Genomic DNA, 23732 nt, shown 5'->3' on the forward strand with positions numbered 1-23732 from the left:
TTTAGGTCATACATTGTTCATGACAAAATTGCACTGGGAGTTAACACATTTGTTCTGTCTAATACATTATGGGAACATAATATATCTCTTTGTGGGCAGAAGCGTCAGTTATGGTAATTGTGATAATAGAGTTGTATTCAGGTTGTTGTATATATTCTAACAGTATTAAGATATCTGAAAAATGGTAAATTTAGTAGCTTCAGCTATAGGCATGCATCTACTCCTCAGCTGTGACAGAGACTCCCAGAGTGAGGGGAAAAAAAGGCAAAATGTATTAATATTTCCACTCTTTCTTCAGAGTCAAAATTGTCAGCATTTTACTTGGTATGCAGGGTTTTCAAAGATTGCATACAAAATATGTTAAAATTAATAGATTATATGAAAATATAATATAAAAATAAATGAAGACTGAGAGGATTGTGGAAATAAGCCCTCAGTGCCTAATGGACACATTTCCCTCTAGTCACCAGAGCCAGGCTGACCCTAGGAAACCCACCTAATGACAAACTAACATCAACATCCACAGGGCCTTCAGCTAATGTGAGCCCCAGCTGAAAGGACAGAAACAAAGGGAGGCCCATCAGGGCTGGGATGTGTACCCAGGACTTCCCTGGCTGTGTATTTCGCATGAGCATGAGTGTTTAGCATGACACAGGCTTCAGAACAGAACCATGAAGTTCAAATAAACCTCTAGAGTTTAAGAAATCCAGATCTCCGCCTCCAGGTGGAATAGTTTAGAAATATTATGGGAAGACTGAGAACTATTGAGCACTGCCTGTCACCCTTGAATATAATCTTCCTCTGTGAAGACATAGATGAGTCAGTAATCACTATAGCAAACTTCAAAGGCTGGTGGAAAACACGAGCCGTAAGTAAAAGTGGTTGTGTTCCTGGAAGCACGTGTGCGGCCACCTAAATGGGAAACACTGAAGAAGATTGTCTGTGACTCAAATAGGATAAGAGAATCTCGTAAAACCCAGCTGAAAGCAGAGCAAAGCAGAGCCTCATATCTATGTTGTTTGATTTGTTTGTTTTTTAAGCATCTATTTTATTTTTTTAACTTTACTTTCTAGAAAAGTAATTTTTAAATGGTTTACTAACAGTAAGGGTATTTGAGACACATACCAGTTAATTTGTTTTCATTTCATTTTGTTTTGTTTTTGCCTTATTCTTTGAAATTCCTGTTTTGCTTTTGAACTAGTGTCTAATGATAACATTCATAAGAATAAAAGTATTGCTAGAGATCCTCCCATGATGGGATGTACTCTGTGCTGAAGTCTACAGACTGGTTTCCAAACCTTGTGTGCAGGGGAATCACCTGGTGAGCTCAGAAACATCCCAAAACCCACGTGGCACCCCGTGGCAGTGAGATGAGAATGTCCGGGGTTGGAAGCCAGGCATTGGCATTGCTAGAAACCACTGCTGTGTCTCCCTGCATCCCAAACAGCCTCCTGGAAGGTGTGATGGTGGTGGCTGGCCAGGGAAGTGTAGCATGCCTGCTGTGGCATGGATCGCAGGCCCCATTGCTCATGAAATCTGACACTGAACACTCTCTGAAATCACTGTGCCTCAGTTTCTTCTGTTGTAAGCTAAGGGTGATAATTAGTAGCTACCTTGCAGTGTTTGTTTAAGCCTCCTAACCTCATGAAAAAGTCCCAAGACTAATATACAGAATTGTACGCCAGTGAACAGGAGTAATGGGTTTTGGAATAAGGTCTATGTGGAATTTAATCCCATTTTCAGAATTTCCTGGGCACGTAGCCTTTGCATAAGGTCCTTCTGTTCTCAGAGACTGTTTCCTTTGGTAGAGACAATAAAATCGACCTCACAGGTTTGTTTGTTTAGGGATTAATAATATCGTGTGACGTATTAGTGGAACATTAGAAGTCCTCAGAAATTCCTTGCTATCGATATCGTGTCATAATTCAGCATGATAAGCATGGAAATAGAGGTGCTTCTCAGGGAGCTATGGCAGAGCACAGGTGAGACTCCCAGAACAGATGTGGTTGTGGAGGAGACAGTTTCATGGACGACACAGTATCCACTAACTCAGAGGGTCTGGTACAGATCTTATGATGTATCTCCGAAGTTAGCCTGCTGACATTATACCCTTAATTATGAGTACACTCACAGTGATTGCACCTTCTGTTTATTTTCCTGGGATTGCACAGCTGTTGGGTTAAAAACCAAATCATCCATAAAACTCTTGACCCACTGTGACCTTGTATGTTGCCTATATAAGAACAGAGAATGGAGAAACAGAAATAAAATGGAAACTATTATGAAGTAATATAGGTATTTATAAATCATACTTGAAGTTACTTGAGAAATCCATCCTTTAAGTGACCCTTCGAGTCATTCAGTGTCTCATTGGATGACTTGTTTCAAATCAAGTTCCATATATATAAAAACTCTGCTAGTACCATTTCTCTAAATCAAAGTTATTACACTTCATACCTAGAACAAAGAACAGAAGAGAACAAACCTTGTTTAAACTCTTTTAGAGCCATCACAGCAACAAGCTCTAGTGACAACCTCAAGGAAGTTTTTCATTTCCCACATAGAGATCCAAGCACACTGTTGATGTGCCCATGAGATCCATCAACTTCACTATTTACTTATTTGTTTCTAGATATTTAAACTGCCAACTATGATCACATAATTACCATTCCTCACGTCACTTTTCTTCCATTCCCATGGAGTTTGAGATCTGTATAATGATGGAGACAAAATTGTTAGCATTTTAAAAAACAATCCTGTAAGAACCACCTTTATAGAAAGGACTTGTAAGTTATGAAAAAACTATTGTAAGTCTATATTTTAAAATTACGCTTATTTTTTCAAATTACTTAAAAGCTAGAAAATGCTGGCTTATTTTATTTTTAAAGATTTTATTTATTTATTCATGACAGACAGAGAGAGAGAGAGAGAGACAAGCAGAGGGAGAAGCAGGCTCCATGCAGTGAGCCCAACGTGGGACTCAATCCTGGGTCTCCAGGATCACACCCCAGGCCAAAGGAGGCACTAAACTGCTGGGCCACCAGGGCTGTCCATGCTGGTTTATTTTAAAAGACAGTCTTATTCAAAACATTTAAGACCTTCTATATCTTATTAAACATTCATAGTAAATAATGCCAGAAAATGAATGGATGGTTGCCAGCCTACCCCAGAGAGGAAACAGAGTGAGTACAGCCCACTTTGGGGGAATAGCTGTCATAAAGAATACCATTTCTGATGTCAGATCAGTAAATAGCTTCATATTCTGTGATTATTTTCTGTTGTCTAGCAGAAAGCGAAGAGCTATATTCTTACAAGTTCAATATCTGACTTCATTAGAGAATTTTTTCCCTAATGAAAGAGAAGTATGATAACTGTTTATTCCTAGAATTATTGGAAACTATATCATACTTTTGTTAGCAAAATTAGAACAGGCAGCAGTATAGAGCTGCAAGTGGGAAACCTAGAAGCTATCATCTTCCGTACTCAAAGCACTGTTAGCAAAGAAAGAGAATCAGAGGTGCATTCCACTCGGAAGGCTTCCTTCCCTGTAGATCATTACTCTATTTCTGGGCCAGAACAATGTCTATCACATAGTCAGTACTCAAAACAAATGTTTTCTAGAAGAACAACATAACTAAAGATTTCACTTAATGAGAACTGAAATATGCTCTTAATGTATGAATGATTACCCCAGCAACTCCGTATGGAATGGACACTAAATCTGTCTCGGGGGTATGATATTGTTTTATGACATGTTTGGTGATCTGGTCCTTGTCTATGTCTCCAAAAACACCTTGAATCATTCTTCCCTAGCTCAACCCCCTCTAGGTGAGCACACTTTCTTTTTGGTCAGTAACAACGTAGGCTTTTCCCCATGTTAAGGTCTTTGCACTTAACATCCCATTTGCTGAGAAGGCTCTTCCCTCAGCTGTTGACATGGCTGAGTCCTTCATATTCTCAGTTCTCAGTTCCAAGTCTACCTCCTCAGAGACACCTTTCCTAACTGCATGTGTCACATGCCACATCTCCCCATTCCCAGTACACTTATTATGTCACCCTGTTTGCCTCACAACCTTGACTACAATCTGACTTGGTATTGTTATATTATTTACTTACTTGTTCATTGTCTTTCACCTGCCATTTTAGAATGCTTGTCTCTTTGGCAGCAGAGCACATTTTATCTAATTCTTCATGGTTTCTGAACAACATCAGAAACCCTATGGCATGTGTTTCATAATTTTTAAAAATATATTTTATTTATTTATTCATGAGAGAGAGAGAGAGGCAGAGACACAGGCAGAGGGAGAAGCAGGCTCCATGCAGGGAGCCCGACGTGGGACTTGATCCCAGGTCTCCAGGATCATACCTTGGGCTGAAGATGGTGCTAAGCCACTGAGCCACCAGGCTGCCCTGTGTTTCATAATTTAATGTTAATATTATCATCATATTTATGCCTATATCTGATACAGACATTTAACTTTTAAACTGTGTTAAAAGAATTCTTTTTCTTCTGCTTTAAGACTTGCATGTGAAATGCTTAACCCAGGGACTCTCTAAACACATATTACAGAGGAAGAAATATTGCCTTGTGTGTGGGTGATTTTGTGAATCCAAGCTTCTGAGTACTGTAAAGGTTTTTACACTGCTGTAAATACCATCAGATTATTAGATTAGATTTCTGATTCTATACTAACATGAGGATCAATAGTGAAAAAAATAGGCAAATAGTTTCAAAGTTCTCAAAAATACATGTTGAAAATCCTATAGGAAAAGAAATCTGTAGCATTTACTTTTCCTGAAATACATGGCATCATGGAAATGGAACTGAACTGAAATAAAATTTAAGTGACCATACACTTCTTACTCCAAAATCTGCTATTTGGTTATTGTGCAACTAAGGTAGATTTAAAATAATATTTTGGAGCTTCCATGTGTTCTATTCATTAGAAGCTTGAAACAGAGGCCACAGTGGCTTTTACAGTATCAAACAGTATGTCTGTTTATTTAGGATAGAATGATAGAACAAATGAATTCAGGATAGAATAGGTAAACTCATGACTTATTTGCTAGTGTACAGGGATTAGGAGTATTTCAGCTAAACAATAGGTACTTCATTCTTTCCATTTGCTTATAGCATGTACTTCAATGACACCATTTCCTCTTTCTTTTAAATGTAGTGCAATCTCACAAAAATTGTGCATTTGTGGAGTACACAGTACTATTATTTTATACATTCCATTTCTTTTTATTCCACAAAGACTGCCCCACCTATCATGCTGGACCCACTGTCTTCCTTTTATTTAAGATTGTCCCATATTTGGCACACAAAGTGTGACACCCCCCCCCCCCCCCATAGAGGAATATACCAGGATGGTAAAAAAATTAACAGCTGATAGCTAGAATTTCTTCTGGGAAGTTGTTAGGTAGTTTCTAATTTTTCAAATTTCTTGAGCATAATGTAACGTGTCTGTGTGTGTGTTAGTTCCAATTTACATCCTGGAAGTGCTCAGTGCCCCTATTTTGGAATAAACGCTTTGAGGATGGTTAATTGCCTTCATACTCCAAGAGGCAGAGACCAAATAGGCTTTGCTATATGGCTATTTTTCTGGGATCAGCAGTGCATGGTTTGCTAATTAGCAGTTGATGTTGAAAACATTTTGTTTTTGTTTTTGTTTTTGTTTTTGTTTTGTATAAGGTACTGGCATCAAGCTGTGAGGAATAATGAGAACTAATATTCTAGAGACACCTCCAATTGCCCTCACATAAAAAAGACAATAGAAGCCCAGGACCTCAGTACTCTACCTCTCAGAATGCCATCTGAACATTGACTAGAAATAGTTCCATGTGAAACTGTTAACCCACCTGATTCTTTCTGTCTGTTATTGTTGATAAAACTTGTTTTGGGGGTGCTGTTGATATTCTTCTGGTGAACTTTTCACAAAAGGTGTTATTGTAGTAATAAAAGGACAGGGAACTGGGCTTGATTAACATTGTAAAACAGGTTTCATGACTATCTTTGTGCCTACTGGCTCATAATTGTTTATATGTATATATAATGTGCATCTATTGTGTCTATGAGTTTGAAAAAATCCAGTCCTTCCTCCTGTATCTGTCCTTCACTCTCACACAATGACCACACAACAACTTTTATGACACCAGATTTGTGGGGATTTTCTCCCACTGAGCAAGCAACTCTCTGACATAGGTGTCCTGTAATTTACCCCAATTTTGACCCTGTCTAGCTGCGGATAGCATCAGATCCCACAGGGTAAGGTCGTATCCCAAAAGACTGCCCCCTTTTCCACTTCAGATGCTTTTCCCACATAGTGGGTCCCCAGGTTGCCCACAATATCTGCCTGACATAGGTATAAGTTAGAGGTTCCCCCAGGTTTAATTTCCTACAACAGCTCACAGAACTCAGGAAAACACTTACTTAACATTTATCAGTTTATCAAAGGATACGAAGAAAGATAAAGGTGAACAGCCAGATGAAGAGATATATGGGGTAAGGTCGGGGAGGGTCCCCAGTACAGTATCTTCTGTCTCTGTAGAACTGAAGTATGCTACCCTCCCAATACATGGATGTGCTCATTGGCCTGGAAGCTCTTTGCACCCTAAACTATTGAGATTTGTATGAAAGCTTTAGCATGTAGGCATGACTAACCATTAACTCTATTTTCAGCCTTTCTCTTTTCTCAAGGGAATGGAAGTGGGGCTGGAAATTCCAGGCTTCTAATCACAGGTTGGTCTCTCCAGGGACCAGGCCTCATCTAGAAGCCAAATAGGAGCGCACCCACAGTTGCCTTGTGAAAACAAGACACTCCTTTCACCCAGGAAATCACAAAGGGGTCAGGAGCCCTGTGTCATGAACTGGAGGCAGAGAATGATATACATATCTTCTATTACCTAACAGTATATAAAGTTGCTTCCATTGAAATCCGGTAGTGAGGTTGTTGGAAGGAGATCTGGAACTTCAGAGAGGTTGTAATATTTACTAAAATATAAAATAGACAATTACTAAGTGCTAATAATTATGCACAGCATAATAGATTCAGGTTAGTTCAGAACAAAGTAGATGTATGCTGATTTGGAAAAAAATAGATATGCAAATGTTTCTAAGTCGAGATATGAACAGATTGCTTTACTCTGGACAAGGAGAGATGTAATAGCCATGTTTTCTAGTTTTTGTATTTAATTCTTTGACATCTTGTGGCTTTGCTGAACCTGAATGGACTGCTCCTCCCAGGGCTAGCTATTTCCTATAGATAGCAAAAAACTCACTTGCAAGCATGCCTTTCGTATGCAAACTGATCAAGCCAGAGCCCTATCCTCAAGCTTGTCTTTTATCATGTTTCCCCAGCGTTCTTACACCCTGGGCCACTATCTGTCTGTCTGCTCCAACCACTCCAGGGCCAGGCTAGGGACAGTTGCTATGCCCCAGAATCCACTGAAATTACTCAAACTAGACAATCTTAAGCCTACTTCCTCTGTCTTGTCTCCTCTATTCCAAGGAAACCTTCATAAAAACTCTTGCTCCTGTTTTGCCTTGTTCCTGCTGCCTCTTGTCCACCTTGGTGCTCCCCATGTGGCCCTGCATGGTGTGCTCTGGTCCCTGTTTCTAGGGAACTAAAGTATAAAAATCTTCTCCTTTATGACAGTCATGTCAACATCTATGTGTCTTACAACACCCAAGTAATACAAATCCTGGGTAGCCTTACACCAAAGGAGTTAGGGTTTTATTGTTTCAAATAGTAAGGAGAAGACAGCATCCTAGTAAATAAAAAAGTAAAGCTCAACACAAAAAGAAAGAATGTGAATATTATGCTGTATGATCATGTTGACAGTGTCCAGGCTTTTCAGGGTCACCTAGCATGGAAAGAGAGCTGGACTTGAAGGAGATTTGACTTAATGCTGAGTTTTTATAACAGAGACCACAGAGTTTCAACTTATGTCTTGAATTTCATATGTCTTAGTCATGGTAAGAGTATAATTTAAGGATATAATTTAGAGAAGGTGTCAAAGCCCACTTTCAAGCTATCCCTTAATTTTTAACTATTACCTCATAGTCCATTCTTTAGTGAAATTGGCATGAGTAACAAATATTCAGATTTTATTATGAACCTTAAAATTGAAGATTTGGTTCAAGGTTATCTAAATCTCTGACCTGAGAGATTCTTCATGACATCTGAATTAAACTGAATGCTAATCTTGTATTTCCTATATATATATTTTTCCCACCTTGGATTTAAAACAATATCAACCTATAAATTAAAATCAGCAAAGCATGTAGATTATGTAATCTTAGAAGAAAAACCTCATTCATTTTGGTTAACACAATAAGAAAAGCATTCTTCCTTTTGTCTTTGGGATAAAATAAGTTCTCAACTTCATTAATTCATATTAACGAATATTATCTACTACATATAATCAAATCTTTATTGGAAAACATAGGATGGAAAGTATCCAAAAGTCATCAGGTAAACATCAGTTCAATAGCTATAGGTTCAAATTGTGTGAATCTATATTATACTGAATATCAGTCTAACATTTTATTGAAATCAGAACATTAAGGAACTTTTAAAACTATGTTACATTACTTTTCCATTACTTTTCCATTCTTTTTTAAAGAATTTATTTATTTTTTTATTTTTTATTTATTTATTTATGATAGTCACACAGAGAGAGAGAGAGGCAGAGACACAGGCAGAGGGAGAAGCAGGCTCCATGCACCGGGAGCCCGACGTGGGATTCGATCCTGGGTCTCCAGGATCGCGCCCTGGGCCAAAGGCAGGCGCTAAACCGCTGCGCCACCCAGGGATCCCTACTTTTCCATTCTTAAAAGAAAAAAATTCCTATAACCTTAGAGTCTCTGTGATTAAAATAATAATGTAATCAACTATGCATTATTTGCCTTTTTATTTGCTTTTTTTGCTCACTTTGCCAACAAAAACACTGAAGCTATGTATACAGAAAAGTAGAGACAACTTGGCATTTTCTAATAAAGTGTTAATAAATAGAACTAATTTGGAGGGAAGGTATTCTGATGTAAATTGCTTATAAAAAGTTGATTTATTCAAATTAAGTTCTCTATTGATGTCCCTATAAACAGGCCATTAATTTACTCATTCAGTCAGCAAACATTTACTGAGTGCCTACTTTATGCTAAACACCAAGGAATAAAGATGAATATGACAAGATTTCTGCCCTCCAGATGTTCACGGCCCAGAGCGATGATAGATTTGTAAATAAAAAGAGGTACACTATTACATGACAAGTGTGGTAATAGAGTTATAATTGGAATACAGGGGAACTGGAATACAAAGAGAACAAATAATTGTCTGAAGGCAATGGGAAGTGATTTGGGAGCCAAATGGAAAAGAATCTGGTAAATGCAAAAGGAAAAAGGGTCAGGTGAAGTTAAAGGAAAGAAAACGGTGAAGCAACAGAGGTTAGAACAGTGCAATGTGAGAACACTGTGATTTGTCCTATGGGCAGGGCACAGACAGTGAAATTTAGCCTTTGTGTTTGTCATGCTTATGAACATCACATGCCATGCAAAGAAACCTAAGGCAGGAAGGCAAGTCACTCCTGGAATTGCATGAATACCATCTCAAGAAATAATTATCATTGGGTCATAAATATTGAATATATGCAAGAATTTTTATAGAATTTAAAGAACCAAGTATATAATGAATTTTTTTTTAATGATGTCTGTCTCAAGGATATTTGTTTCTCAAGTCTAGACACAAGCTGCAAGGACCAAAAATAAAAGATAATAAACAATGGGAACTTTCACCATATTGTCTCTAGAGATTTGATGTATGGTTCAATCTACCCAGCATTTTCACTAGTGAGTTAAAAGAGGGTGTAAATAACACCACACTAATGATATTCACAGATGATGGCAGACTGGAAACTGTCTCACTGACACCACTGTTGACTGTGAAATAACAACAGGGAGACAGAACAGCTCTAAAATACTGGTAGACAAATCAAATGGAAATAACATTTAGCTTCAGATTTAAAAAAGGAGCAATTGGACAATCTGGAGAGGAAGAAATAAGATGTACAGAAACACAGAAAATAACAATGCCAAATGTTAGTAATATGCAAAAGCAAAAGTCATTTAAAAATCTCTAGAGTTCCTTCCTTCCTTCCTGTGTGTGTGTGTGTGTGTGTGTGTGTACTGACTCTCTCTCTCTTCCTCTCTGCCTTAGTCTGAGAAGTACATCTAGAATGTTATGGAATAATAGGCACAGACAAATAGAAGGAGATAAAAGGAATTTACTGTCTATGACATGAAAGATAAGAAATATAACATTTACTTCCCTGAAGAGTTAGGAGGTAAAGGACTCTTTCAACAGCTAAAATCGATACAGTAAAATGAATGATGAGGTGACATTTGGAAGGAAAATACCCTCATAATACTATGTTTTAAAGGAGAAGGTGGCAGGAGGAGGAGAAGATGGTGGTGGAGTAGAACTCCAGGCTTACGTCATCTTACGAACACAACTAGATAACTACCAAATCATCCTAAATACCCCAGAAATTGACCTAAAGACTGAGAAAAAAAAAAAAAAAACATAACTAAAGGGAAAGAAGAAGCCACAGCTAAGAAGTTTGGAAGTATGGGGATGTGGTTTAGGGGAGAAACGGATCATGCGTGCAGTAGAGGGGTGGGAGCCATGGTTGTGGAAAGGGGTGAGAAAGAAAGGAGTAGACAGGGAATGCACAAGAAGGATGTTCCCCAGATCCATTGGCTTGAAAAATGAGAGGGACTGAATTTCCATGAGTTTTTGCAACCAGCAGGGCTTAAAGCCTGGAGTTTTAAAGGTCATTAGGCTATGCAGGCTATAGCCTGAAAGGCACTTCCCTGCTTCTGGAGAGAAGTCAGGCAAACCCAGGGGCAGGCAGTGTGGAAACAGTGATTTGAAGAACACCTGGGGCACATAGTAGAGAGATTATTTCTTCTTCTCATCACATTCTGGCCAAGGACCAAACACTGCTCACTGTGGACAAGGAGAGCCTCTATACAAGAGTGGCCTGAATGATTGGGCAGCCAGAACATAGCAGCAGGGTGCACGGAGCACACACTTGAGACACTCCCTGAAGCACCACTATAGGACCTCTTCTTCATAAAACTATGACTTTCAGAGCCAGGGGATATACCTGGCTTCTCTAAATAAAGAGGGTAGAGACTTAGACAAAAATGCCATGATAGGAATTCATTCCACAATAAAGAATAAGAAAGGAAACAGCCAGAGATCCAAGCAAAACAAATATAAGTAGGATGCCTGATGGAGAATTTAAAGCAATCATTATAAAAATACCCTATCAGAGATGAAGAATGCAATAAATGAAAATGGAAATAGGCTTTGATGCAATAAACAGGAAGCTGGAAGGAGCAGAGGAATGAATTACTGACCTAGAAGACAAAGTAATGGAAAGCAACAAAATGGAACAAAAGAGAGAAAGAAGTATTATGCAACACAAGAATATACTTAGGGAACTCAGTGACTCTAAGAAATGTAGAAACATTCTTATTATAGGAGCCCCCAAAAAAGAAGAGTAAGAAAGAGGGGCAAAAAAATTATTTGAAGAAATAATAGCTGGAAACTTCCCTAATCTGGAGAAGAAAACAGACATCTAAATTCAGGAGGAAGAGAGAACTCCCATCAAAATCAATAAAAGCAGGCCAATACCAAGATATATTGTAACTGAATTTACAAACTATAGTGACGAAGAAAAAGAAAATTTTTCTTTTTAAAGATTTTATTTATTTGACAGAGAGAGAGAGAGAGCGTGCGCACACAAGCAGGGGAGGTTCAGCAGTTGAGCATTTGTCTTCGGCTCAGGGCATGATCTCAGAGTGCCTGGATCCAGCCCCACACTGGGCTCCCTGCGGGGACCCTGCTTCTCCCTTTGCCTGTGTCTCTGCCTCTCTCTCTCTCTCTCTCTTTCTCTCTCTCTCTTTGTCTCTCATGAATAAATACATAAAATCTTAAAAACAACAAAAAAACCCAGCAAGATAAAAGAAGTCCCTAGCCAAAGGGAAGACCCATATGGCTTGCTGGAGATTTCTCAACAGAAACTTGACAAGCCAGAAGAAAATGGCACAATATATTCAAAGTGCTGAATTGGAAAAATCTGCAGCCAAGAATACTCTATCCAATAAGGCTGTCATTCAGAATAGAAGAAGAGAAAGAGTTTCTCAGACAAACAAAAACTAAAGAAATTTGTGGCCACTAAACCAGCCCCACAAGGGGACTCCATGAGTCAGAAGGAAAGACCAAAAATGGCAAAGAAAAGAAAGGAACAGAGAAAATCTCCAGAAACAACAAAATGTAAAATGTCAGTAGTAAAATGTCAGTAGTAAAATGTCAATAAATATATATCAAAAATGTCTTTGAATGTAGATGGACTAAATGTTCCAATCAAAAGACATAGGTTGTCAGAATAGATTAAGAAACAAGACCCAGGGATGCCTGGGTGGTTCAGCAGTTGAGTGTCCGCCTTTGGCTCAGGGTGTGAACTCGGGTTCCTGGGATCGAGTCCCACATCGGCCTCCCCACGGACAGCCTGCTTCTCCCTCTGCCTATGTCTCTGCCTTCTCTTTGTGTCTCTCATGAATAAATAAATAAAATATTTTTTAAAAAAAGAAACGACCCATCCATATGCTGCCTGCAAGAAACTCTTTTAGACCTAAAGACACCCGCATATTGAAAGGGAAGAGATAGAGACACAGTTATCATGCTAATGGACCCAAAAAGAAAGTCAGAGTAGCAATATTTATATCTGACAAGCTGAACTTTAAAAAAAAGACAGTAAAAAGAAACAAAGAAGGGCATTATATAATCATAAAGGAGATAATCTGACAAGAAGATGTAACAATTATAAATATTTATGCTCCCAACATGGGAGCACCCAAATATATCAAACAATTAATAACAAACATAAAGGAACTAATTGATAATAATACAGTAACAGTAGGAGATGTTAAAAACTCACTCACAGCAATGGACAGATCATCTAAACAGAAAATAAACAAGGAAACAATGGTTTTGAATGACATATTGGACCAGATGGACTTAACAGATATGTTCAGAACATTCCATCCCAAAATAGCAAAACACACATTCTTTTTGAGTGCACTTGGACATCTCCAGAATATATTACATATTAGGTCACAAAACAAGCCTCAACAAATACAAAAAAAATGAGATCATACCATGCACCTTTTCTGACCACAATGATATGAAACTAGAAGTCAACCACAAGAAAAATTTTGGTAGGACCACAAATATAGGGAGGTTGAACAACATACTACTAAACAATTAGTGGGTCCATCAGAAAATAAAAATGAATTTTTTAAAATACATGGAAATAAATGAAAATGAAAACAGAAAGGTCCAAAACCTTTTGGATGCAGAAAAGATGGTCCTAAGAGGAAAGTATATAGCAATACAGGCCTAACTCAAAAGAAAGAAAAATTTCCAATAAACAATCTAACCTTACACCCAAAGGAGCTAGAAAAAGAACAAAACATGAAGCCTAAAGATAGCAGAAGGAGGAAAATAATAAAGATTAGAACAAAACTAAATGACATAGAAATAAAAAAAAATAGAACAGATCAATGAAATCGGGTGATTTCTTGAAAAAAAATCAATAAAATTGATAAACCTGTAGCCAGACTTATCAAAAGGAAAAGAAAAAGAACTTAAATAAATAAAATTACAAATGAGAGAATAACACCACCACAGAAATATAAACAATTATATTTCTTATGTAAATTTATTTAGAAATAGAAAATACTATGAAAAACTATATACTAACAAGGGGACAGCATGGAAGAAATGGATAAATTCCTAGAAACATAAACTACCAAAACTGAAACAGGGAGAAACAGAAAACTTGAACAGACCAATAACAAGCCCAGAAATGCAATTAGTAATAAAAAAAAACTCCCAACAAACAAATAGTCCAGGGCCAGATGGCTTCACAGGCAAATTCTACCAAACATTTAAAGAAGAGCTAATACCTTTTCCCAAACTATTCCAAAGCATAGAAAAGGAAGGAAAATGTCCAAATTCATTTTATGAGACCAGAATTACCCTGATACCAACACCAGACAAAACACCCACTAAAAAAGAGAATTACAAGCCAATATCCCTGATGAACCTGGAGGCAAAAATTCTCAATAAAATACTAGCAAACTGAATCCAACACATTAAAAAAATCATTCACCATGATCAAGTGAGATTTATTTCTGGGTTGTAAGGGTGGTTCAATATCCACAAATCAATTAACATTATATATCACATTAATAAAAGACAGGATAAGAACCATAAAATCATTTCAATAGTTGCAGAAAAAGCATTTGACAAAGTACAACATCCTTTCATGATAAAAACCCTCAACAAGTAGGTTTAGAGGGAATTTACCTCAATATAATGAAGTCCATCTATGAAAAACCCGCAGCTAATATCATCCTCAATGGTGACAGGCTGAGAACATTCCCTCCAGGGTCAGGAATAAGAAAGGGATGTCCACTTTCACCACTTTACTTAACATGATACTGGAAGTCCTCACCACAGCAATCAGACAACAAAAAGAAACAAAAGGCATCCAAATTAGCAAGGCAGAAGTCAAACTGTCACTATTTGCAGAAGACATGTCTATATAGGATACATGACAGACTCCACCAAAAAAAACCTGCTAAAACTGATAAAAGAATTCAGTAAAGTCACAGGAATACAAAATCAACATACAGAAATCTGTTGCATTTCTGTACACCAATAATGAAGTGCCAGATAGAGAAATTAAGGAATCAATTCCTTTTTCAATTGTACGAAAATCAATAATATACCTGGGAATAAACCTAACTAAAGAGGTGAAAGAGCTTTACTCTGAAAACTATGAAACACTGATGAAAGAAAGTGAAGATGACATAAAGAAATGGAAAGACATTCCATGCTCATGGATTCAAAAAACAAATACTGTTAAAATGTCTATACACACGTTTAATGCAATTCCTATCAAAAACACCACCAGCATTTTTCACGAGATAGAACAAAAAAATCCTAAAATATTTTCATAACCACAAAAGACCCCAAATAGTCAAAGCAACCTTCTTTTTTTTTTTTTAAGATTTTGTTTATTTATTCATTCATTAGACACAGAGAGAAAGAGAGAGAAAGAGAGGCAGAGACACAGGCAGAGGGAGAAGCAGGCTCCATGCAGGAGTCCAATGTGAGACTCGATCCCGGGACTCCAGGGACCACACTCTGGGCCAAAGGCAGGTGCTAAACCACTGAGCCACCCAGGGATACCCCCAAAGCAACCTTGAAAAAAAAAAAGCTAGAAGCATCACAATCCCAGACTCCAAGCTGTAGTGATTAAAACAGTATGGTACTGGCACAAAAACAGACACATGGATCAATGGAACAGAATAGAGAACCCAGACATGAACCCACAACTAAATGGCCAATTAATCTTCAACAAAGCAGGAAAGAATATTCAATGGGAAAAAGACAGTCTCTTCAACAAATGTTATTGGGAAAACTGGACAGCAACATGCAAAAGAATGAAACACAAAAATAAATTCAAAATGGAAATAAAGACCTAAATATGAGACCTGAAATCATAAAAATCCTAGAGGAGAACATAGGCAATGTGTGTCTTTGACATCGGCCATAGCAACCTCTTACTAGATATATGTCCTGAGGCAAGGTAAACAAAAGCAAAAATAAATTAGGACTTCATCAACATGAAAAGCTTGTACAGCAAAGGAAACAATCAACAAAACTAAAAGGCAACCTAAGGAATGGGAGAAGATATTTGTTTTTTTTTTTTTTAATTTTTTATTCATTTATGATAGTCACAGAGAGAGAGCGAGAGAGAGAGAGAGAGAGAGAGAGAGAGAGAGAGAAGCAGGCTCCATGCACCGGGAGCCTGATGTGGGATTCGATCCCGGATCTCCAGGATCGCGCCCTGGGCCAAAGGCAGGCGCCAAACCGCTGCGCCACCCAGGGATCCCCCGATATTTGTAAATTACATATCTGATATATTTAGTATCCAAAATATATAAATAACTTATAAAACTCAATGCCCAAAAGACAAATAATCCAATTTAAAAATGGGCAGAAAACATGAATAGACATTTTTTTTTCCGAACATGATGTACAGATGGCCCTCAAACACATGAAAATGTGCTCAACATTACTTATTATCAGGGAAATACAAAAGAAAACGACAGTATCATCTCATACCTGTCAGGATAGCTAAAATTAAAAACACAAGAAGTAAAAGGTATGGGTGAGGATGTGGAGAAAGGAGAACCTCTTAAACAGTTGTTGGAAAGGCAAACTGATGTGGAAAACAGTATGGAGGTTCCTCAAAACTTAAAAATAGAACTACCTTATAAAAAAAAAAAAAAAGAACTACCTTATGTTCCAGCAATTGTACTTCTAGGTAGTTACCCAAAGAATATAAGAATTCAAATTTGAAAGAATACATGCACCCCTGTTTATAGCAGCATTATCTACAATAGCTAAATTATGGGAATAGCCCAAGTGTCCATCAATTGATGAATAGATGAAGATGTGGTTTTTAAATATACCATGGAATATTACTCTGCCATAAAAAAGAATGAAATCTTGCCATTTGCAATGACATGGATGGAGCTAGAAAGCATTACGCTAAGTGAAATAAGTCAGTCAGAGAAAAACATACCATATCATTTCACTCATATGTGGAATTTAAGAAACAAAACAAACAAGAAAGGAGAAAGAAGAGAGAAGCAAACCAAGAAACAGAGTCTTTTGTTTTTAATTTAATTTATTTATTCATGACAGACACACAGAGGAGAGAGAGAGAGAGAGAGAGAGAGAGAGAGGCAGAGACACAGGCAGAGGGAGAAGCAGGCTCCCTGCAGGGAGCCCGACGTGGGACTTGATCCCAGGTCTCCAGGATCATACCCCAGGCCAAAGGCAGTGCTAAACCACTGGGCCACTGGGACTGCCCAAGAAACAGACTCTTAACTACAGACAACACACTGCTGGTCACCAGAGGGGTGGTGGGTGAGTGGATGGAGGTAATAGGCGATGGGGATCTAGGAGGGCACCTGTCCTGATAAGCACTGTATGATGTAGGGAAGTACTGAGTCACTATATTGTACACCTGAAACTAATATTACACTGTATGTTAGTTAATAGGAATTTAAAACTTAAGAAGAGGGTGGTAAATCTCTCCCTTAACATCTAGAAGACCATTACTGTATGCATTGGAAAAAAAAAAAAAAAAAAAAAAAAGAAGCTCTCTTTAGAGTCTTCTCTTCAAATAATTTGTAAGCTAATTTGATGGGGGATAATTTAGATATAGAGTGATAGTTTAGATTATTTATTTATTTTAAGATTTTATTTATTTATTCATGAGAGACACAGAGAGAGGCAGAGACACAGGCAGAGAGAGAAGCAGGCTCCATGTAGGGAGCCTGACACGGGACTCAATCCCGAGTCCCCAGGATCACGCCCTGGGCTAAACCAGGAGCTAAACCACTAAGCCATCCCGGGTTGCCCATAGATAATTTAGATAGATAACTTAAAGTGAGAAAGCAGAGGTGGAGAGTAAGGGAGGAAGGAGCATGAAAGTGGGAACTCAGGAAATCCCATAAGATAAGGCAGTGAGAGAACCATAGCAGAAGAGTTTTTATAGTCAGATTTGGAAAGATGGAGGGCACTGCTATTGATTCAAGGACTTATTTTTCAGTGTTTGTTTGTTTGATTTAATTCTGAAGTAACCTAAAGGAAGATAAATAAACTCTTCTAGGGAAATTAAACTACTGTGATCCCTGAGAATTCCAAATACTATATAAGAAATATACAGTGTGATGCCATAAATTTCACATTTAGTCAAGATAATTTATATCCACAGGAAGTCCTCTCTAGTCCATAATTCACAACATCCCAACTGTGGTCAATTTTCTGTACAACACAATGTCAGTCCATACAGTGGAATCAAAGAAATCTCTTTGAATTCACATCTGTATTCTTAGGAAGAGATGATCTGTCTTTCTCTTGGATTATATGCATCTTATGATCATTTGTCCATAAATACTGATGAGGCCTTTCTCAGACGTCCTGTACTTAACTCCTGTTCCATGACCTGTATCAGTAACTATGATGTGAACATGCCAACCATGAGAAAAGTGAACCATTTTAAGACAAAGGCAGCACAAGCACCCACAGCGTTGCTGTGGCCTATGTGACTGGTGGTGAGCCCTACCACAGAACAGGTGGACTCCACAACCTCTCATCCCACCAGTCCTGTTGGGCAGCCAGGCCGCAGCAGCAGTTAGTTCTACGTAGAGTTGCTCTAGGAGGCGTTTCCAGAAAAGGAGAGAGGATGGGAAAAGACTAGACTTGTGCACATAGGAAGCACACTTGAGAGGAAGAGTGGCCCAGTTAAGTTGGGTATTGTAAGGCAGACTGGCAGAAGGGTGGAAAGTGGGAGATTGTGCCCATCTTGTGGTGGCATCACATGTCTGGTTGAGAATTTTATAAGCTAGGGAAAGAACTGAATATTGTTGAGAAGTAAAGTTACAGAAAAAGGAAAGAACTTTAGAAAGTTTGATCTGATAGGAATGTGTAGGATTTTTGAGGGAAAGATGGAGAGGGAAGATGAGTTTGGCATTTGTGTCAGGTAGGCTAGAATTTCCGCGAGACTGAGCCATAAACTACTAATGACCTGAGAGGCGGTGGCCCCCACAGTCAGGCATGGATCTCATCCAGGTGCTGTGGCCACTGAAGCAGGTACAAAGAGGGGCCTTCTTCAAGAACCCTAAACATAAAACCTTAAATGAAAAATTATGCAAATGAAAGCTTCAGCTTCTGCTGTTTCACATTCTTATCCTTTAGTCTCCCAGATACAGTCAATTAAATAAGCATAGGATAATGATTTTCAGTTAACTTGGAAAAAAAGCATCTTTTTCTCTTTAAAAATTTCTGGCCAGAAAGAAAGAAAGGCAATCTGAATTCTTAAGTCATGTGTTCTTTCACTCAAAACATTTATAAAGCTCTTTTGATAGTTAGGCAATGGATACGAAAATAGATTAAAAAGATTGGGTGCAAGGATTACTAGAGGGAAAATATTAACAAAATCAAGAGGAAAGAGACTGAAGAGGAACTATTGCAGTGGAAAAAGTTACACATCAGCGATGGCAGAGCAGAAGTATGAATTCTGAAGAAACAACAGAGAGGCAGGATTAGAGATTCAGGATCACAACTAGAGTTTTTACTATGTTAACAGATGATCGACAACATGAGGATAGAGAATAAAGACAGGTATTGAACTTGATGAATCTGATGGGATGATAACTCCTCTAAGGACTAGTGATATACAATGCACTCTGTTTTAAACCAGAAAAAAAATGAGAAAGAAACAAAGTTTATAGCTATATCCTCTGCTGGGTTTTGTACAGAGAACAAAATAATCACCAGCTCTCAACAAACAAAAAGGCCAAAAAAGGAGTTCCTGTCCTAGAAAATACTTGCAGTGTCTTAGACTGATCTTTTATCATAACATTCAGGTGCATTTATTTCTACTCAAATTGCAGATATACTCCATGTTACTTGTAGGTTTCTAATAGGTTTCAAGAAACCAGTAAAATGCTGGTAATGATTCAAATATTACAAAGAGGTTTACTACTGTTTCTCAAACTTTTGCTTGTTTATCTCTCTCCTAAGGGGATTTTTAAAATATGCTTTTCCTAATCACCCCTACCTACCCTCAAATGATATTTTAATTCCACAAACCCCTGGGTATCTCTTTATGGACTGTAACCATAAAGAGATTGGGATTGTCTGTATCATGTTTTTAGGCCATTTCCAGACTTAGGAAAGGAATCATTCATGCATTTAGCTATAAATTACCCCTGCCATACTCTCTCAGGAGTAGATTTAGAAACCTCTTTTCTTTACTTTCGTTCTTCTCTCTTTATCTGCTTTTTATTTTTTCTTTTCTTTTTATTTATTTATTTTTTTTACTTTTCCTGCAAGCTGGCTGTAAAGTCCTCTAAATCCAGGATGACGTCTTGTTCACAGCAATATCTTTAGCACCCCTGTCAGTATCTGTCACACAGATGAGGCCTGATAAAGATTTGCTGAGTGCATGATTAACAGCGAAGGCCCTTCTATATTTCTTATGTGACGTTTCTGGAAAGGGCTGTATCACATCTGGGATGTGCTATGGCACATCTGGCTCTAGCTTCATGACCAGATTGCTATTTAAACTGAAAAAGGCGTTTCTTAATTTACTTTTCGGAATGATTATCGTAGAAGTAAAATCTATTTCCTGAACTTCCCGTTCTTAGAGATGGTGCTGCTGCTTCTTCTTCTTCTTCTTCTTCTTCTTCTTCTTCTTCTTCTTCTTTTTAAAGATTTTATTTATTTATTCATGAGAGACACAGAGAGAAAGAGAGAGACAGAGGCACAGACACAGACAGAGGAGAAGCAGGATCCATTCAGGAAGCCTGATGTGGGACTTGATCCCGGACTCCAGGATCACACCCAAAGGCAGGCGCCAAACTGCTGAGCCACCTAGGGATCCCATAAGCCACCCAGGGATCTCAAGATTGTGCTTCTAATTATGAAACAGTAATGTTCACCAGGAAGAGCAGGGTCTTACATACTGCTTTTCTAATGTTTTATTTGATCTTAAGCAAATCATTATTTTTTTTTATTCTTCTGCTTTGATTTTCTCACTTTTAAAATAGGATATTCCCATTTAAAATATTCCCCATCCATTGCTTGAGTTTCCTTCCTAGACGTTTGAGTCATTGATAGGGTGGTGACCACGTGGATGGCTGCAGCAAGAAATCTGGAGTCCCCTGCAGCGGATGACTGCCACACTGAGTGTAAGAGGCATAAGCTGTCCTTTGAGAATGTTTAAGGATAAAAGCCAAATAAGCCATTTTTTCCAGTTGCAAGGAGAGAGAAGTATCTGATGAGGGGAGGAGGGGAGAAAAAAAAAGATCCAAACTGTCAGGAACCAGAAAAGTATAGAAACAGAACAGGAAATGAGGGCGTGGAGTCAGAGCAAACCAACAACTAGGAAGAAAGGAGATTTGAAAGCAAGAAGGTAAGAAGGAAGGAGGGGGAGGGGAACAGCTTTTGTCTGTGGACCAGACTCTGTTCCGCCAAGTTCATTCTCCTACAGGCTGCCTGCTTATCACCTCCAGGGGACTGGCCTAGTTAAAAGCACAAAAGCAGGCAGATACTTTATCTGTTAAAGATAAATGTAAATCGTCCTTAAAAAATTAATCTTAAAAAAGATATTAACAAAGACCTATGTACTCATTTTTTTTTCCTTTTAATTCTTAGATCTTTGCAGAATAGAAAACAGATGCTCTCCTCAGTATTTTTAGAATTAAAGTCTTGCTTGTTAGGGTGAGTCAGAAAGGTAGGTAAGGCTGAATTAATGACTATAATTCCCAGTAAAATGAATCTTTCAGGAAGATTGTGGTAAATACCAGGAATAGAAAAAGAAAATCGGTTGAGAAGACAGGCAGACTCGTGAGAGAGCCTACCTGATGTAAACCACAAGAATGAACCACGTAAGAAGATGGTAGGAAGTTAACCAGACAGCATCCAACATTCATTATCTCCTCTTACTGTAAGATGGAACTCTTATCTTTCAAGTAATGGGTAGTGGCATTATAATGGGGGAGGGGGTTAGGAAAAGGAAAAATAATTTTAAAATCTTAGGATACTCTAACCATGTAAATGAGGTAAATAGCAGTTAAAAAGTATAGTAAGTGGCCACTATGTAGTCCAGTTGGCCTGACCTTGGATGATGGTCTAGGCAAATGTATGGGAGGAACCACATTTCAGAAAATGATACTATCATGGAGACAAATGCCATTTAGGGCCAAAATAGCTTCTGGTTTCAGCTGACCTAATTTTTTTTTCCCTTCTCTTGTGAAATCAGTCTAATGTTAGATCATATATTTGTCTGTCTGTCATATATTGTCTCTTTCATTTACTTATCTGGCAGAGAACTACAAGGAATCATGGACTGAGAAACATGGAAGCCCATTCATCAGATGAGCCTGGGTCCTGAGGAAGCTGGGAGGGAAATCCACTGCTTAATGCTCTCTCCACTCTTCAGCTTACTCTGGCTGAGTTCATCCAGGAGAGGACTCGATCAGAGGCTTAGCAGAAGAGGCAAAAGCATCCCTGAGATTTCCAGTTACCTTCTGCATTAGAATTCTCCAGAGGAACGAGACCAATAGGACGCATGTATATATAGAAAGAGATTGCTTTGAGTCCCGGCATCTGATGGGATGGGTGAGCAGTCTGAAAAGGCAGGGAAGAATTTCAGTTTATGTCCAAAGGTAATCTGCTGGTAGAATCTGCTCTTGCGCAGGGGAGGTCAGTTTTTGCTGCGTTCATTCCCTGTTTGGACGAGGACCATCACATTAGGGAGAGGAATCTGCTTTACTCACAGTCTACTGATTTAAATGCTAATCTCAACCAAAAAAACACATTGACAGAATTATATAGAATAATGTTTGACTAAATATCTGGGCACCATGGACCAGTCATGTTGACATATAAAATAAACCAACACAGCCTATGGTAACAAAGGGTGTTTTCAGTAGAATGACTTAGTAAGTCAATATAAAACTGCTTTGAGGATTATGAAGTGAAAGATTTACGGTATGTTTGGAGAAATATAATAAAACTTTGCCAGATTTCAGATTGCTAGATAAACTTTTTGTATGGATTTATGAATATATATTATACATTGTGTACATAAGGTTGGGCTAGCGAGACTGGGTACCTCAAAATGGCCAACCTGAGGCCAGCGACCTCCCAATAACACCGCCTTGCCGCCCCACCCCCATCTCCCCACGGAAAACTCTTTATAAACCCCCCTGAGGTTTGCCTGGGTGCGACTCGGGCCTCTTCTCTGAGTCATGGAAACTCACGGGGTGGGGGGGGGGGTGTGCTCCCCATTCAAGCAGTCTCGAACCTACCGCCTGGCTCTGCTGTCTTTAATTTTCTCCCTCGATCATTAAAAGAAAACCTAACAATAAGCATATTTAAATATATATTATACTTGTCTATTACTGATGGACTAATTAGGATCTATTCAGATATTTAAAGTATTTTCAAAAAAATGTTTTATAGAACACTAGGATCATTTCTTAAATTCTTTAGGCACAGAAATCCACATAAACTCTTACACAAATAATTGAAGTCCTGTTTTCTCACCCCTTTCTCAAGTAATTGCAAGAAGGATTTTATTTTGGATTTAGTAAAATGTTTATCAGTTATTTTGGTATTAGTTTCACTAGCATGAATTTTTAACTTCCACTTCTTATTTTTTTCTTTTTCTCCACAAGGAATTCTGAGATTTCCCTAAGTAGGAGCTCCATTTTTCTCTGTAGAGTTTCATTAGAAAATATTCAGTGAATATTACTTTGTTGAGCACATATTCTTTGCAGCCATTTTCATGGGTATCTATTTTATGGGTATCAATAAGTGATATTAGCAACCCAAATGAATATTGCAACACCCTGATAAAAGCCTAATAAAAGCAAGACAAAATTATCAAGCTTTATTTTACCATGCCCTGAGGACAAAGCAGGTGTTGAACTTTCAGGTTCCATCAGAATGGAGAGTTAGTAAATGAAAGCTTTTGTCATAAAGCACCATTTGCTCCTCCATTAG

The 23732-nt window shown here is 38.1% G+C and overlaps 1 protein-coding gene across 1 annotated transcript; it reads right to left on the minus strand.

Moving 5' to 3' along the window:
• Positions 1 to 2239: 2239 nt before the first annotated feature.
• Positions 2240 to 23667, minus strand: LOC144311172 (uncharacterized). The gene is made up of 6 exons (XM_077893283.1): positions 23629 to 23667; positions 22250 to 22352; positions 18745 to 18837; positions 6907 to 6994; positions 2667 to 2710; positions 2240 to 2457 (listed from the first exon to the last, which is right to left on the minus strand). The coding sequence occupies exons 1-6, from the start codon at positions 23629 to 23631 to the stop codon at positions 2417 to 2419; spliced, it is 372 nt and encodes a 123-aa protein (XP_077749409.1). The 5' UTR covers positions 23632 to 23667; the 3' UTR covers positions 2240 to 2416.
• Between the last annotated feature and the right edge of the window lie 65 nt (positions 23668 to 23732).

The sequence above is a fragment of the Canis aureus genome, chromosome 3 (genome assembly GCF_053574225.1).
Source record: "Canis aureus isolate CA01 chromosome 3, VMU_Caureus_v.1.0, whole genome shotgun sequence".
Classification (NCBI taxonomy): domain Eukaryota; kingdom Metazoa; phylum Chordata; class Mammalia; order Carnivora; family Canidae; genus Canis; species Canis aureus.